Here is an 18,478-nt window from a genome sequence, read left to right as displayed (position 1 = left end):
TAGAAGTAAGGATTCATGACAATATTGTAAATAGAGAAACGGGATACAGCTTACTTAGTGTCAAATCTCACACTAGCAGCCATATATCACAAGCATGCTTATCAATTGTTGACATGCCAGGCAGGAGAAATTGACTGAATCTCATAGCCCACCTTCCCATCACCCCCTGCTCCAACACCAGTGTAGTTTGGATCCTTGCACATTCACCCAGGAGGATGGGGCAGCTACCCCTAATACATAAATCGAGGAACATATGTGACATCCCAACAGTTCACCAGAAGATGATGAGTGTGATATTCATTGAATTATTGTGCGTTTGCATCATAGATATTCAGCTGTAATTCTTAGAGCTTTTCATCAGCAGTGTAGATTGGTAAAGTCTACATTCAAATATTGAGACCAATACTTGTTGCAGTAGTTCTTATTTCCCTGTATGCTGAACTTTCACAAAAGCATGCATCAGGTTCATAAAATTAGTGATTAATATCACGTTCTTCTTACAATTGAAACCAAGGAAGTAAATTCTTTCACATAAGTTATCAAATACAGCTTGTAAAGAGAAATAAGTGACTATTCTGCCATTTAAATTTTTTACTTATAACCATTTAAGAAAATGTTGAGTATAGCCAATGACTTAGCAATATCATAATCCAACCACATTAATAATCTTGTGATGTTGTAACAACATCAAAGATTGTTGTTCAGCCCATGCATATCCATCCTCATAATGAGATCCATGAATCATGATGTGGGAGTAAAGATGTAGATATATGTGTGGTGAGATTAAGTGTAAATATGTACAATTTGTGCAACATTTTCCCTCATTACTGTAGTGTACCATTGCTGTATTACTGTATATGGAACACTAATAGGTGAAGTTCAATAAAGTTAAGTAATATATGAGCAGATAAGGATGTTATCATCACTCTGGCAGACAGAGATTACAAATTTTGTGTCTCTGAGCAATAAGATTCTATGTTCAGCCTTGGTTTACATGTGTTGCTCACTGACGTTTCTTGAAATTTACTCATACCATTGTTTCTATTCTTCTCATTATTTTTCCATCATATTAATGTGTGGAACTTGGAGTTTACTGATCACTGATACAAACAAATAAAGAACATTCAATGGAAATAAATTGTTTTGCATTAGGGTAAAAATGGAACTGATGTGGAATCACTGTAACAGTTTTGAAAAATTAATCTAAATTCATGTGTTTCCAAAATGTATCTTTGTATCCTCTCAGTGTGGTATCCTTCACTTCGTATGAATTGGTGCAGTATCCAACAGGTAACACCTGGTGAGGGAGATAAGGCAAGATAATTATATGAAGGACAGCTGTTTCAAGAGACATAGAATTATGCCTATAGATGGTATCTTCTACATTGTTGAAAACAAATAAGATCTGGAGAATAAGGTGGATGCAGAACTGTCTGCATTCACAGATTCCAAAAAATATTGCTTTGGCTGCCTCTGAGATCCCACATTACTGAGGAAGAACATCGTTCAGAGGCCAATGTTGTTTCATTTATCTGAGATTAATTTGGAAAACTCGCCAGTTCCTGAACAAAAAAAAGTATTTTATATGGCTGTTTCTATGTTTGATTTTCAAAAGACTTTATCTCATGTCTAAATCTATCATATTATTAATGAACATGGGTATCAGTAATTGCTGAAAAGTTACGATAATAATTAATACTTTCACTCTGAACAAAATTATTGCACAGCAGTATCCAATTGGCTGAAGGCAAATGAACAGCATGGAGAGAATGACTAAACTCCTTCTAGTGGTTCTATTAGTTGCACATTGTCGAAACGTGTAACAATAGAACATCATTGCTTTTTTTGTTTTGTTTTGAAAGTGCATTAATGAACACAAACTTCCTTCAAAAATTTTTCAGAGTGCTCTTCGGAAATGTGCATATTTCATTTTAAGATGCAAAGAGCATCTCAGAATTTCCATATACACTCCTGGAAATGGAAAAAAGAACACATTGACACCGGTGTGTCAGACCCACCATACTTGCTCCGGACACTGCGAGAGGGCTGTACAAGCAATGATCACACGCACGGCACAGCGGACACACCAGGAACCGCGGTGTTGGCCGTCGAATGGCGCTAGCTGCGCAGCATTTGTGCACCGCCGCCGTCAGTGTCAGCCAGTTTGCCACGGCATACAGAGCTCCATCGCAGTCTTTAACACTGGTAGCATGCCGCGACAACGTGGACGTGAACCATATGTGCAGTTGACAGACTTTGAGCGAGGGCGTATAGTGGGCATGCGGGAGGCCGGGTGGACGTACCGCTGAATTGCTCAACACGTGGGGCGTGAGGTCTCCACAGTACATCGATGTTGTCGCCAGTAGTCGGCGGAAGGTGCACGTGCCCGTCGACCTGGGACCGGACCGCAGCGATGCACGGATGCACACCAAGACCGTAGGATCCTACGCAGTGCCGTAGGGGACCGCACCGCCACTTCCCAGCAAATTAGGGACACTGTTGCTCCTGGGGTATCGGTGAGGACCATTCGCAACCGTCTCCATGAAGCTGGGCTATGGTCCCGCACACCGTTAGGCCGTCTTCCGCTCATGCCCCAACATCGTGCAGCCCGCCTCCAGTGGTGTCGCGACAGGCGTGAATGGAGGGACGAATGGAGACGTGTCGTCTTCAGCGATGAGAATCGCTTCTGCCTTGGTGCCAATAATGGTCGTATGCGTGTTTGGCGCCGTGCAGGTGAGCGCCACAATCAGGACTGCATACGACCGAGGCACACAGGGCCAACACCCGGCATCATGGTGTGGGGAGCGATCTCCTACACTGGCCGTACACCACTGGTGATCGTCGAGGGGACACTGAATAGTGCACGGTACATCCAAACCGTCATCGAACCCATCGTTCTACCATTCCTAGACCGGCAAGGGAACTTGCTGTTCCAACAGGACAATGCACGTCCGCATGTATCCCGTGCCACCCAACGTGCTCTAGAAGGTGTAAGTCAACTACCCTGGCCAGCAAGATCTCCGGATCTGTCCCCCATTGAGCATGTTTGGGACTGGATGAAGCGTCGTCTCACGCGGTCTGCACGTCCAGCACGAACGCTGGTCCAACTGAGGCGCCAGGTGGAAATGGCATGGCAAGCCGTTCCACAGGATTACATCCAGCATCTCTACGATCGTCCCCATGGGAGAATAGCAGCCTGCATTGCTGCGAAAGGTGGATATACACTGTACTAGTGCCGACATTGTGCATGCTCTATTGCCTGTGTCTATGTGCCTGTGGTTCTGTCAGTGTGATCATGTGATGTATCTGACCCCAGGAATGTGTCAATAAAGTTTCCCCTTCCTGGGACAATGAATTCACGGTGTTCTTATTTCAGTTTCCAGGAGTGTACATTAAATGTTCTGATTAGTTGCACACAATTTCAATTTTCTTTCAGTACATCACTAACAATTACAAAGAAAATATCAATCAACATGAATGTGATGAGCTAATAGGGTACTTCACATAAGTGAAATCACAAAATTGAATAAACAAGTTTCTTAATTCAACAGTATGTCATAAGTCATGATAAGGTGGTATGTCTCCAAACGTTTACACTATTAGCTAGAAACAAAATATTGATTAATCTCTGCGATTAAGAATATAGAATGAGGTACACTTTGCCATATTTGTTAACATGAACAGTTACGGAATATTAGAAAATATTGAACATGTGTTAAACGTACCTTCCATATGCAAATCTGCGATCCTTCTCATGATCACCAAATGTATCCCACAATCGAAGAGACACATTGACTCCATCAACCACCTCCCAGGACCGTTCCAACACCTACAAATAATGAGTGGGATTAGTATACAGTATGTCATCAACTGTAGATTACAAGAATTCATTTAAGAATAGGGAGCTATCCCAGATTAAATTACACAATACATTCAGCATCTTATAAAATGAAAGCTGTACAGACATACACCAAAGAGATAATTGTATGAACAATGTTATACCAGAGACAGAAAAAATGTGTTAGGCACAAAGAAAGCTCAGGAAAGGAAATATCAAGATGAACAAGGCCACTATTAAAGAGAAAATGTGAGTTCCATACAAATGATAGCAGGACAAGACTGAATATGGTGTATTGAACCTAACTGTTTGGAAATGTCTTTGGAAAAATATAAGAACACATAAAGAAAATTTTACTAGAAAAATAATTCTAAACAATAATGTTATGACTCACATGATCCAGTGAGATATAGTACACCAGATAAAATGTTCTCCATTTTAAGATGTTGCAGATCTGATCATGGATGTGGCTGCCTGGGAGCAGTTCATGCTTTGTGACTGTTGCATCAACATCGAGACATTCAAAATAAACCAGGAGAAGTTCAGGTCTTGTGTAGGTTGCATCAACATGGTGACTCTCAAAATAAAATAACTTTTCTCCATTTCTATAGTTTGCTGTACTCCAGAGTAGAATTTCTAGCAACTACCAAAAGAAGCATTGTTCTAAGACACATACTACAAATGAAGTTGCGACGTGATCACAGTTTTGGTGGTGCAGGTAATATAGTCAGTTACAACAAGGGTGTAAAGTAAATTGTCCTTCAAGACAACCCAGAGCTGTTACATCCACAGCAGTAATCAGTGTTTGTATCTCTACAGCAAATTTCAAACAGTTGTGATCCAGAATGAAATTTTCACTCTGCAGCGGAGTGTGCGCTGATTTGAAACTTCCTAGCAGATTAAAACTGTGTGCTGGACCAAGACTCGAACTCGGGACCTTTGCTTTTCGCAGGCAAGTGCTCTACCAACTGATCTACCCAAGCACACTCACGACCCGTCCTCACAATTTTACTTCCACCAGTACCTTGTCTCCTACCTTCCAAACTTCTCAGAAGTACTCCTGTGAAACTTGCAGGACTAGCACTACTGGAAGGAAGGATATTGCAGAGATATGGCTTAGCCACAGCCTTGGGGGATGTTCCCAGAATGAAATTTTCACTCTGCAACCGAGTCTGCATCGATTTGAAACTTCCTGGCAGATTAAAACTATGTGCCAGACCGAGACTCGAACTCGGGACCTTTGACTTTTGCGGGCAAGTGCTCTACCAACTGAGCTACCCAAGCACGACTCACAACTGGCTGTGAGTTGTGCTTGGGTAGCTCAGTCGGTAGAGCACTTGCCCACAAAAGGCAAAGGTCCCGAGTTCGAGTCTCGGTCTGGCACACAGCTTTAATCTGCCAGGAAGTTTCAGTTGTGATCCATTGTGTAATGTCTTGGTAATAGGAAAACATATCTCCAATACGCTAATGTTGTCAAATGATTTGGTGCCGACAACATGAATCCAAAGTTTCAATGTCTAGTCCAAATGTTTCTGGCATGATGGACTGGTTGAGAAAAATCTATGACGTACTTTGGGGGAAGCTATGCTCATATCAGAAAACTGTGACTGAAGAATGCACTGAGTTCAGCTGGAGATGAATCAGTAAACCAGCAGTTCTTTAAAGAATTAAACTCCCATGTATAAAACAGCTGCAATCTTCTGATTACTTTAAAATAAGTCACTGTGTTAAATATTTGACGTTCATCATCTAAACAAGAAAAAGTTGAAAAAGTCAAAATTTATGTTTGAAATTTGTTGGTAACTGCTAAGGGCTCTCATTGTCAAACACTGGATGAATATAGTCTCAGTAACTTGCACTACACTTTAAACAAAACCATGTTTTCATGCATCTCTGTGATAACCCCAGTATGTATAACTGTACCCTGCAGCACTGGAGTTTCACGAACTACATTTTCCACATGGAAGACCTACACCCTGAAAGAAATTTTTGTTACATCCAAAGGAGAAGCTATGTTAGTGCTCTTCATCAGTTCTTCCAACTGGAGTGTGAAAGCTGCTAGCTCAGCTGTATCGACATTTCTGCCATACTTGGCACTAGCATCTGCTGAACATTTTTCAAAGTAAGATATAGAACTCCCATCTAAGGCGGTCCTGACAGAAAATTAAAGGTAGTGTGTTACTCATGTATGAGAGATCTGTTTCCCATATTATTCAATTAAATAATGTGAGGAAGTCTAGCTTAAACGTCATGGCTTCGGTTAACCCCCCCACCCTTCGCGGTCGCACTGGTATGTAAAGTACGCCAGAATGCAAATTAATTATAATTTTTGCGAGTTTAGATCCTTTGTTGGGTCTGGGCAAAGAGTTACTCCTTAATTATTGCTTCGGCTACCTTGCCGACAGGTTGCATCCATTGTCAAATCCCTGTAGTGCGAGTGCCCGGAAAGATGGGGACACGAAAACTTGTGGACACGAGAGATTTCAGGATGTGTAAGGCTATGTACCAATATGCAATGCGGTAGCGGCTGCAAATAATATTGTTTGAGCTATACACACCACAGTGATTTGCGAGTTACTTCCTGCATGATTAATATGGTTACATATGTATGCACTAGTCAAGTGTTGCACAGCTGCACATTTAATATATAATCTTCTGAAAGTAAAACTTCTTATCAGTTTCGAGAACGGGCCCTAGTCACTATCGTGTAGTGTTACCACTGGCATCGATTAACATCTTGATTTAGTTATTCTTTACATGGCGCCACAAACATTCACAGATATTTAAAACAAATAACATTTAGACTATTTTCTATGATATGGACTAACAATTAATGAAATGGCTCTGCCATTTTTTAACATCGCTAATACACTTGATAGGCGTACAAGTACGATTCCGTATTAATCAGGCTGGAGCGACCTTACGTCACTGTGCTATCTGTAGCTTAAACAATACTATCCTACCGCGAGGCATATTGTTGCGCAACCTAATATATCTTCGTCGGTGTCTGCAATTTTCCGTGTGCGCTTCTTTTCTGGAAACCCGCACTACAGCGGTTCGACGATGGAGACAACTTATCAAGACTGCAGCCAAAGCAATTATGAAGGAGTAGTTGCTTGCCCAGACGCAACAAAGGATCTAAACTCGCAAGAGTTGCACTTAATTTGCGTTTGGCGTGCTTTATACGCGCGCGCACTGAATCGTTAAGCGAGGCCTTGCAAATGTTTTCGCTAGACTTTGTCAAATTATTTCATAGGATAATATGGGAAACAGATCTCACACAATAACATTGTCATTTTACCTCGCTGTAACTTTCTTGTCAGGCACACCTTCAATGAGAGCTCTGTATCTAATTTAGGGAAGTATGCAGCAGATGCTAGCAAGTCACTGCTGTGTGTAGTTGAAACTACTATTAGCTACTGTTGTGATGCATGCTGTTACGTAACCTTACGCCTCTCCCCCACCCTCAAGCACTATATGAACATGCTCACGGATACTAGAATACACTGTAGGGATCACGAGATATTTGCGCATTAGAGAGCCGTGGCGGTGACGTCACAATGAACGCAACCAGCGGTCAGTACCCAGCATTTGTCTGTTGCCAAAAGTATTGTGTTCTAATTGCGTTCCGAGCGAAACCTAGGTGGTTGAATGGTTCAAATGGCTCTGAGCACTGTGGGACTTAACATCTGAGGTCATCAGTCCCCTAGAACTTAGAACTACTTAAACCTAACTAATGTAAGGACATCACACACATCCATGCCCGAGGCAGGATTCGAACCTGCGACCGTAGCGGTCGCGCGGTTCCAGACTGAAGCGCCCAGAACCACTCGGCCACATCGGCCGGCCCATAGGTGGTTAAAGTCAGAGTGAATTTTTATTAGTGACTGGCGATGGAGTACAGTATACTCCGTAATTATCAATATATTGCGAGATTACACTGTTCTACAAACAAAATTCTTTTTCGATTTCTGAAAAAATACATTGTGATCCTAGTTGTACTTCGAGTGCTGAATTCAAAACTGTGTTTAGTTTTTTTCTGTCAGGGATTTTTTATGATTAATCGCAATTTTATTTCTTTTTTCTATTTCTGATACAGTACAGCAAACATGAGGTGAAATTCGATAAACAAATTCAAGTTTTTATGATGTTATAAGTTCATCACATTAATGGAGGATGAAATCTAGCATATAACACAGTAATCTCTGTGTATATGCTTTGTAGCATTTATTTGACGTGAGAAATTATAGAAAATTGACCAAAAATGAGCCACTGTATTGTAATGCACATCACTTCTTTCTCTTGTATTGTGAATCTTTCTTCTCTCGAATGATATTATAGCAATAATCTGCTAACATGGAAGGTACCCACTTCCCTTCATAACGCCTTTCTATGGTAGAAATGTCTTTATGGAATTTTCGCACTGTTCATTCGATACGTCACTACAACTCTGTGAAGAAGTACCTTCAAAGACATATTGCACCCGAGATCTTGATATGCTTTGATCATGTCATTCACCATTGCTTTGTAGTCAGTAGCTCTTCTTCTTCAGAGTAAGTTTCTGACACTATCTTGAAGCAGTCTCATGCTGTCTGTTCTTTGTCAGTTAAATGTACTTCAAAATTTGCATCTTTCTGGAGCTCCTTGATTTGCGAGCCCACAAATCTCCTTCCTTTGCTTATGCAGCTGAAAGACGGAGGAATCTGGTAGCTAGATATGCAAACCAACTGCCTATTGGAACAATGGCCTTTACGAATTGTTTCATTTGGCCAAGTTTAATGTGAAGCGGTGGAAGTAGTACATCTTCAGGAGCTACCAGACTTTCACGTTGTACATTCTTTTCGCCCACTTTCCATCTCCGCCTAGGCCATTTCTTTTTCAAATAATGAGAATTTCTGTCTCGACTAACCTACTCGCAAAGAAAACAGGCATACTTCGTGTAGCCTTGTTGCATTCCCAGTGCCATAGCAATTACTGTGAAATCTGTATATTTTCCATTTGTATTCATTGTATTGTAATGAATTTAGTATCCTTTGTACGAATTCGTAACTCTCTTTGGTCAAGCTGGCGTAAGCTACTGGAATAGAGGGTATTTTATTTCCGTTGTGGAGCAAAACACCTTTGAGGGTTGTTTTTGGCCCATCTATGAAAAGTCTCCACTCCTGTGAAATGTAGGTGAAGTTCTGCACTTTCATTAGGGCAACAATGTCACTACAAAATGTCAGTGCTCCGTCAGTTAGAAAATAGGAAATAAAGGCATGCTCTCTGTGGCTGAACACACTGATTTTAGTACTTTGGTGGAGTAGATTATACTCTTGTAACCTTAAATAATCGGCTGCGCCTTTTGTTTACTTAGCCCTAGATCATGTACTAAATGATTTAAATCTGCTTATGTTAACAAATGTGGCGATGACTCACTTGTGCAGTGATATAAAGGATCACCATCTCTGATTTCTTCAGTACTACTTACTTCACTGTCACTCCGAATTTGACTTGGAGCTATTGAAGTTACTGGAAGGCTGTCAGAATGCTACACTGGCATTCTCGCTGAAGGCAGAGATGGGTAAACAATGTGCCCGAATCCGCCCGGCGGATTTGTGTCGAGGTCCGGTGAACCGGCCAGTCTGTGGATGGTTTTTAAGCGGTTTTCAATCTGCCTCGGCGAATGCGGGCTGGTTCCCCTTATTCCGCCTCAGTTACACTATGTCAGCGATTTCTGTGCCAACAAGTTCTCCACGTACGCGTACACCACCATTACTTTACCACGCAAACATAGGGGTTACATTCATCTGGTGTGAGACGTTCCCTGGGGGGGGGGGGGGGGGGGTCCACCGGGGGCCGAACCGCACAATAACCCTGGGTTTGGTGTGGGGTGGCGGAGGGGTGAAGTGGACTGCGGTGGTCATCGTGGGGTTGTGGACCACTGCGGCTGCGGCGGGGACAGAGCCTCTCCGTCGTTTCTAGGTCCCCAGTTAACATACAATACAATACAATACAATAGAAACAATGAGACTCTTCGATTTTTTGTTTGTAAAACCTTGAATTTTTGTTAGACATACATAACAATCAGTAATGTGGTCTTTGGGCTCTTTCCACACCATGGGCACAGCGAACAACGCCATATTCTCTTTACCTCTCCACCACTGAATTAGTTTGCAGTAACATGTAGCACAACAGAAATGTGGTGCCCATTTTTTATCTTGGTCTCCTACCTCTACTCCAAAGTAATGTTTATGTTCTTTCTTTATGATTGTTGAAATTTTCTTCCTATTTCAGATAAAGGTGAACTTCCCAATGATATAGCAGAAGCTGTCTGGCTTATATCGACATCCATGACAACGTGGCATTTCTGGAAATTTAAAAATACCTCTTCAGTAACGCACCTGCACTACATTAATACTAGAGAACTAGAGAAAAGTTGATATACAAAAACAAGCAGTCAATTTACCTTCAGCACCAGGCTAAATCAGTTTAAACACAGGAACTTATAAGTTCAGCTGTGCTCGAAAATATGACAGAGACGGTTACTTGTCAGCCAAAACACCCACTCGTTAAGATTGACACAAATTACGGCGAACACCACTTTTGTAAACCCGATGCGCCTGCCGCTGGAAAGCGTGAAGGTTTACTGCCGAGGCAGCGACCGGGCTGTCGCCGAACGACTTAATGAGCTATTGCAGGTGGTCTTAATGACATAGGTGCGCTGGGGATAGCCCAATGACGTCTAAATCTTCCCACCTGCTGCTGAACAAGACATTGTCACGTTCCATCACTACTGAATGCGACAACATACCCGTATTTCTCTATAACGCTTGTGCTTTGCCACGAATTGTGGATATACATATATATGTATACGCCTTACATAAAAAGTATTCCTCACAACGATGTTTTGTTTACATATTTGAATTCCCCATGGTAAACTCGTTTAGAAGCACACACTTTAAAATCAGAAATTGAACCCTTGTTCAACAGTGTTATTTGAGAGTACGTTTTTAAGTGAACCCAGGTGCCGATTAAGGGCATATTAATAAGCCTAATAACAAGAGAAATATTTGGGTGCAAAGCGAACCTACCATGAAGGAGTAGATGATATTTTACAGATAAATATATTATCAACTAATGAAGAAATCACTACTAGACAAAACGTTAACTGTGAAAACAAATATTGCTGTGAATGAGACAATGCTTGCTTATGTCAAGAATTAGAAATTATGGAAAGAGAAATAAAAGACATAAGGGAAAAGAATGTAGATTTAAGCACCGTCTCTCCCGATGTAGCGCTAAGTTACTGAAACTAAAATGTGATTCAGGGCTCTTTTTCAGTCAACAGCAAGTGGTTATGGAAGTACAGTGTACTAACTGGTCATCTGAAGATACAGCAAAGGCTACGATTTTACGTTCCCTATCTTATAAAGTGTTGTCTTTTGTCAGGAATTTGCTGTTCAAATGGCTCTGAGCACTATGCGACTTAACTTCTGAGGTCATCAGTCGCCTAGAACTTAGAACTAATTAAACCTAACTAACCTAAGGACATCACACACATCCATGCCCGAGGCAGGATTCGAACCTGCGACCGTAGCGGTCGCCCGGGAATTTGCTGTAATGTGTTTCGTAAGGACACGCACTTTCATCATAATGTAAGGTATCAACAACGCAAAAGAATGCAGAAATAATAGGCGAACTGAAAGTGCACAAAAAAACTGAAAAAAGTTGTAACATAACTTTCCAGAAGAGATAAAAATTGTTAATACAGTTAAAGAGTTCAAAATGCTTCTTCCCACTACAGATCTATGAGGCCTAAGCCTATATGAGAAAAAAAGCAGTGCCCACTGAGATGGTGAAAGAGGTTGACCTCAATAGTGGGACAAAGTTAGTTTCAGTGCATTTTGTTAGTGCAGGTTGCCTACATCAGGGGCAGATATGTACTCAGGGGCAAACCTATTGTTCTCCTTTGATCTTCTCGTTGATGGACAGGTCCTTAACTTATTGTTCCTCTACCTCCCCCTCCCCCCCCCCCCCACCCCCCCACCATCACTCAGAAAACCTCCAACCCACCCCTCTTCCCCACTAGGCACACTCTCAGGTCTGAGTTATTGGAATAGCCCTCCCTCACTCTTATAAATTTCGTTGACTACTTAATTAAATTGATGAATTACTTAATCTCTCCCCCTCTGGTAAACTTCAACCCCAACCACCCTCCCTCTATCCCAGAAATTGGTGGGAAAAAGACTCAGTTGATCGGTCACTTGGAGGGAATTCAATTGTGGTTTATGGAATATTGCTTAAACAATTTAGACAATGTATAGAATATCGTTTAATTATTTATGGTATTGTATCGAATATAGTTTATTTATTTAATTAAAGAATTTGTCTGGAAATCGATTGCAGTGTATGGAATATTGTTTAAACAATTTAGACAATGTGTGGAATATTGTTTATTTAAACAATTTATGGGATTCAAGGCAATGTATGGAATATAGTTCATTTATTTATTTATTTAAGGAATTTTTCAGGAAATCGATTCCCCCTCCCCACTATCCCATTCCTGCCCTTCTTCCCCTCCCCTCTCCACCTCCCTTCCTCTGCCTGGAAACTGGCGGTCCTGTATTGGAGAGGAAGGATCTCACAATGGAAAATTCAAGGGAATATTGTTAATTTATTTTAAAAAAATCAATTTTCTGGGGTCGGATTTCTCTTGCTCATCATTCTCTACTGTTTGGAAAGATGTACGTCTTGTAAGAAGTAATTAAATAGATCGCTTTTCTTTTTATTCCAATCGTGCAAGGAGAACCGTCATGAAACACACATCACGCGTAATTGCACAGTTAAAAATCTTTCGATCGTGATTCACACACTGCCCGCCACCCCCTGTCCACTGGACTGCACAGAACATCACCGCTCACACTCCCAGGAGTCGGAATGCACTGGCAGCCCCCCGCAAAGCGACGATGCGGCTTCAGATGACAAACCACGTGCAGTTGTCCATTCGGGTCCCATGAGCATGAGGCGGCAGCATCCCTTTCATACTTGACACGAGAGGAATACCCGTCGAAACATGTGTCTATCTAGGCCCAGTTGCTGGCACAATGACGCATAGCCTTTGTACCTATTGTCCAGAGAGATGTTCACATAGTGGATCACCCTCAGCAAAATGTTTGCATTGCGGCTCACCCTCGCAGGCACAGCTAAAAGGCTTTCAGTGATATGCTGATGTCATATTTCTATGTGAATAAGATCCAAGTCTACCTCTCGTAACTCGTGAGGTGTCGCAGAAATAGTTAACGGCCGCTTTTGTTGTTGTTGTAGGAAGTTTCGTGATGTATCAGCTTGTCTGCATGGAAATTCTTGCCCTAACAGGACCTGTTTAGCGAAAATAGGCCAGAATGACACCAAATGCATTCTTCCTGCTCTGCCAGTGACGACGGAAACTTGAATATTTCAGCATGAAACCGATCTCCAATCTGGCTATATATCACCACATACCGTTTCGATGTAGTAAACACATGATTCGCATCCTGCACCATACAGAATCACCAGTTCTGCATCCTGCATATAGTTATTGATCATCAGACACTCGTAATGTTCCGCAAAGACTGTTCTATAAAGGCTGGGTTGGTTTCCCATGGCACAAAGATGTTACTGTTTCTGTCCCCGACCTGCTTGCTTGCTTTCTGCACCCATTTTCAGACTCTGGGATTACAAGAACATTTGTATTGACAGAGTATCATAGCATTTTCGCGATACGTCTCGACATCAAGCACATAGCAATATCGCTTGCACAGTATAATTCCTAAGATCTAGACTGGAAATTATTTCTCTGGAAACCAGAAACTTAAACGAGGTGGAGGGTGCTGTAAATCACTGAGTAACTAGAAACTTATTTCGTCTGCAAAAACCTTTACATGAAAACTCGAAAAAAATAGAGGACTGATATTTCCACTCAGGAATACTGATGTTGGTGATATAACAGATTCCAAATAATCCTTACAATTTACAAAGGCAACCAAGGGGTGTCTCATGTCTCGAGAACCATCAAACGTGTCTTCCACCCGTCTTTCACCTGTTAGACTCACACACCACAATCGATGTTCTGTCAACCAAATCAAGATGTGAAACATGCAGAAGCAATCAACCCATATCCATATTGAATCTTCTCAAATTTCCACGCGATCACGAAGGCTGCCCAACACATACTGAGTATCAGTTCGCTATTCAGTTGTCTAGAGGCCGACACAGTTAGGTCAGGTACAAGCCTTTCCATTCAGACAGCTCCTGCCGGTAGACAGAAATGTGCATCATTCCCGCCACCAGCCACCGCCACTGCGCGCCACACACCCCCAGACAGAATTGTCCTAGGAAAATGGCCATACACATATTTGATCGCTGTACTTACAATTAAATATTACTATTGCAGTCTCAATAGGACGACATTTGACAATAACCGAAGTATTGGAAATACCCCCTGTTGACGGCTGTGGCTCTGGAAATAGAAATATCTGAGCCATTCTTATGACCTGATGTACTTTTACAAGTAAAAAAAATCCTTTATTCCCATTGTGGCTATCACAGTATTCCACGTCAAATCCATACCTTCCATTACGACAAGACATAATCATTTTCTTTGCCCATGTCGGAAACACACAAACACACACACACACACACACACACACACACACACACAAACACACACAATTTATAAGTTGAGACTCAAGGCGAACCTATCATGCATCCTCTACTACTAAGGATAATAATTCGCCAATAACTGATTGCTGGAGATACGAAAAAATACCGAGCGAAAATAAAAGACAAATTGCAGCAGACTAGCCATCTCTGGTGGGATACTGTCTCTCATCTGCCATTGTGGCATTAGGACATCTCCAGACCAGCAGCTGTAGGACACCGAAAATTCCAGCCATTTGTCTCTTCTGTTGGACAATGCTTCGAATTCTGTTTGTGTAATTGTTCTGATTTCTCCTGTCTGTGCTTAGACAGTGTTCTCCTTCCAAACAACAAGAATGCTTTTATGATTGACGCTGTTTTCGCAAGCAAGCACGTCTGTGATGAAAGCTTTTAGTAGTGAGAACATTTACCATTTCTGAGACTATGTTGAAAGCAGGACTTCATGATTTCCAGGAAGGGTAGCATGGGATGCCTCATTAGGACCATGAGGAAGAATGCGTTGGATGTCATTCAGGACTACTTTCGTAAACAGGTCTTGTTAGGGCAAGAATTTCCATGCAGACAAGCGGAGACATCACAAAAGCTCCTACAACAACAACAAAAGTACCCGTTAACTATTTCTGTGACACTTTACGATTTCCGAGACGTAGACTTGGCTCTTACTTACATAGACATGTGATGTCAGTATATCACTGACAGCCTTTTAGCTGCGTCTGCGAGGGTGAGCCACTATGCAAACATTTCACTGAGGGTGAACCGCTATGTGAACATCTCACTGGACAACAGGTACAAATGCCATGCGTCATTGCACCAGTAACAGTGCCTTGATAGACAAGTGTTTCAACAGGTGTTTCTCAGGTGTCAAGTATGAAAGTGATGCTGCCGCCTCATGGTCGCGGCACCCGAATGGACACCTGCACGTGGTTTGGCATCTGAGGGCTGCGTTGTCGCTCTGCAGGGGCTGCCGGCGCATTCCGACCCCTGGGAGTGTGAGCAGTGCAGCGTTACACTGTGCAGTCCAGTGGACAGGGGATGGCGGGCAGTGCGTGCTTCATGATTGAAAGATTTTTAACTTTGCAATTACGCGTGATGCGTGTTTCATGATGGTATTCCTTGTACGATTGGAATAAAAAGAAATGCGAACGATTTAATTACTTCTTAGGAGACGTGCATCTTTCCAAACAGCAGAGAATGATGAGTGAGAAAAATCCGACCCCCACAAACTGTTTTTTTTTTAAATAAATAAACAATACACCCTCGCATTTCCCATCATGAGATCCATCCTCTCCACTGCAGAGCCGCCAATTTCCAGGTAGAGGAGGAGTGGTGGAGAGGGGAGGGGAAGAGGGGGCGGGAGTGGGGTAGTGGGGAGGGGGAAATCGATTTCCTGAAAAATTCTTTAAGTAAATAAATAAACGATATTTCGTACACTGCCTTGAAACCCATAAATTGTTTAAATAAACAATATTCCACACATTGTCTAAATTGTTTAAATAATATTCCATACACTGCAATCGATTTCCAGACAAATTCTTTAACTAAATAAATAAACTAAATTCCATATACTACCATAAATAATTAAACAGTATTCCATATAGTGTCTAAATTATTTAAACAATATTCCATACACTGCACTTGAATTCCCTCCAAATGACCGATCAACTACGTGTTTTTCCCGCCATTTTCTGGGAGGGAGGGTGGGAGGGGTGGGGGTTTACCAGAGGGGGATAGGTTAATTAATTGATCAATTTAATTAAGTAGTCAATCAAATTGATAAGAGTGAGGGAGGGCTATTCCAACAACCCAGACCTGAAAGTGTGCCTGTAGCAGCGTGGGGAAGGGGGATGGGTTAGAGGTTTCCTGAGTGGTGGCGAGGGGGAGGTGGGGGAACAATAGGTAAGGATATGTCAATCAAAAGGAAAGATCCTTTTAGCAGAACAATAGGTTAGTGTCCTGTCAATCAAAAGGTAAGATCCTATTAGCAGAACAATAGGTTAATGACCTGTCAATCAAAGGGGAACAATAGGTTTTGTCCCTGAGTGCATACCTGCCCCTGATGTAAGCAATCTGCACTAATAAAATGCACTGAAATGAACTTAGTCCCAATGCTGACGTCCTTCAGAGTCTTTACACCAGCATTTCACCTACTGCAGAAAAAGTAGTCCAACTGACGTAAAGGTTCATAACAATAACAGTAAATACATTGAGAAATGGAAAATCTAGATTACAGTCACAGATGTGTATGAGTTAAACATGTGTGCCAATAAGTTACAGTGCAGCGTCGTGTGGCGAGTGTGTTCACTGTGATGTCACAGCTCACTCCATCCCTGCACGTGACCCCCATATATTCTACCACATATTCTAGTATCTGTGGTCATGCTGGAACGAACTTAAGTCCCTGTGCTTACTTTACTGGCGAAATTCCTAGCGTGGCAGTCAGTGTGGAAATTGTTACAACGATCAAGCGTCATAACAGTGGAAATGAATATTGTAAATTTAGGGAATCTAAAGAAGGTGTTGTTCCATGGGTGTGCTTATACAAAAAGTATGATCACTGCAAGGGGAAGATTCCTTCGAAGAATGGAGAAGTGTTCTATATGTCCAAACATCGCTGTGGCCCCCTGGAAGTGAAGAAGCAAATGGAGAGGACGAAGAAGCGGTCTTGAGAAGAAATTATCCAGTTATCTGGAGAACCTTCATAATAAAAGTCATGGTTTTGTTATGATAATGCGTCACTCAGAAAACATTAAGAGGACCTTGCATTATCACTGAAGTCAAATCAAGAGCCCAAGATCTGTTTCGAAACTGATCTTCATGTGGACCTCTTAATATGATTCATTGCACTTATTTTCTGCTAGGAGACAATGTATTAGAGGAGAGTCATTTTTGGTGGAAGAAAAGCAAAAGAAAGCTTAAAAATTTCTCTCCATGCCTTTATGGATGGAATGTTGAAGAGCTGCAGCAAACAGTTTGCATAAATCTACATCATACACACGATAAAACATATGTTGTTCCTGTTATATTTGCCCTGCTTCCTAGTAAGAACAACGACACCTATGCTCACCTGTTTCATCTGGTTAAACAAGCAGTTCCTCAGTGGTATCCAAGAAAAATGACTGTTGATTTTAAGGGAACTCCAATATCAGGTGAAAAAAGTGGATATTATTTCCGTATGACGAAGAGTTTATGGAGAAAAGTTCACGACCTCAGTCTAACTGACGAGTATCATCAGGATGAAGTTTTATGACTTTATGTCTGCATGTGTGCAGCGCTGGCATTTGTAGAACGTGAGTAATGGAGGTGTTGGGATTCATGCGTAAGCTCCTGATAATGAAAGACCCTGTCAGTTTTTTTACTATGTTGTGGACACCTGGCTACAGAGTGATGAAATCCCAATCATACTGTAGATGCTACAGAAAAAGACATTGGGCGACGAATGCTGTTGAAGGGTGCCACAACGAAATAAATAATAATATTGGAAACCCTCACACTAGAATCAAGGCCGGCCGGTGTGGCCGAGCGGTTCTAGGCGCTTCAGTCTGGAACCGCGCGACCGCTACGGTCGCAGGTTCGAATCCTGCCTCGGGCATGGATGTGTGTGATGTCCTAGGTTAGTTAGGTTTAAGTAGTTCTAAGTCTAGGGGACTGATGACATCAGATGTTAAGTCCCCTAGTGCTCAGAGCCATTTGAACTAGAATCAACTATTTGGTGGAATGCCTGAAGAAGGAAGTGGAGTTCACAAACTGCATGTGCATGAAGTTGAAGATGAATCCTGAGAGGAAGAAAAAAAATACTTGCAGCTGAACGACAGGATACAGAGAACTGTAAGAAGTTATGAAGAAACTAGTAACTTTAGGGCCTGCTTGAAAGCCATTGCTCACATTCAGAAACTGGAGTAAAATCTATTCACAAGTAATATACAAAGGACGATCGTAATGTTTCTGTTTGAGGGCATTGCT

General features: G+C 41.8%; 1 protein-coding gene across 1 annotated transcript in view; it reads right to left on the bottom strand.

Moving 5' to 3' along the window:
* The window catches only part of LOC124606647 (rho-related BTB domain-containing protein 1), a 385,021-nt gene that overhangs the window by 114,954 nt on the left and 251,589 nt on the right, over positions 1–18,478 (bottom strand). The window contains exon 3 of the mRNA XM_047138648.1: positions 3,726–3,829. Coding sequence (XP_046994604.1) covers positions 3,726–3,829 — 104 coding nt within the window. The remainder of the gene's footprint in view (positions 1–3,725; positions 3,830–18,478) is intronic.

The sequence above is a fragment of the Schistocerca americana genome, chromosome 3 (genome assembly GCF_021461395.2).
Source record: "Schistocerca americana isolate TAMUIC-IGC-003095 chromosome 3, iqSchAmer2.1, whole genome shotgun sequence".
Taxonomy (NCBI): domain Eukaryota; kingdom Metazoa; phylum Arthropoda; class Insecta; order Orthoptera; family Acrididae; genus Schistocerca; species Schistocerca americana.
Note: the sequence above shows the minus strand (reverse complement) of the source record. Positions and strands in the feature narration are given on the sequence as shown.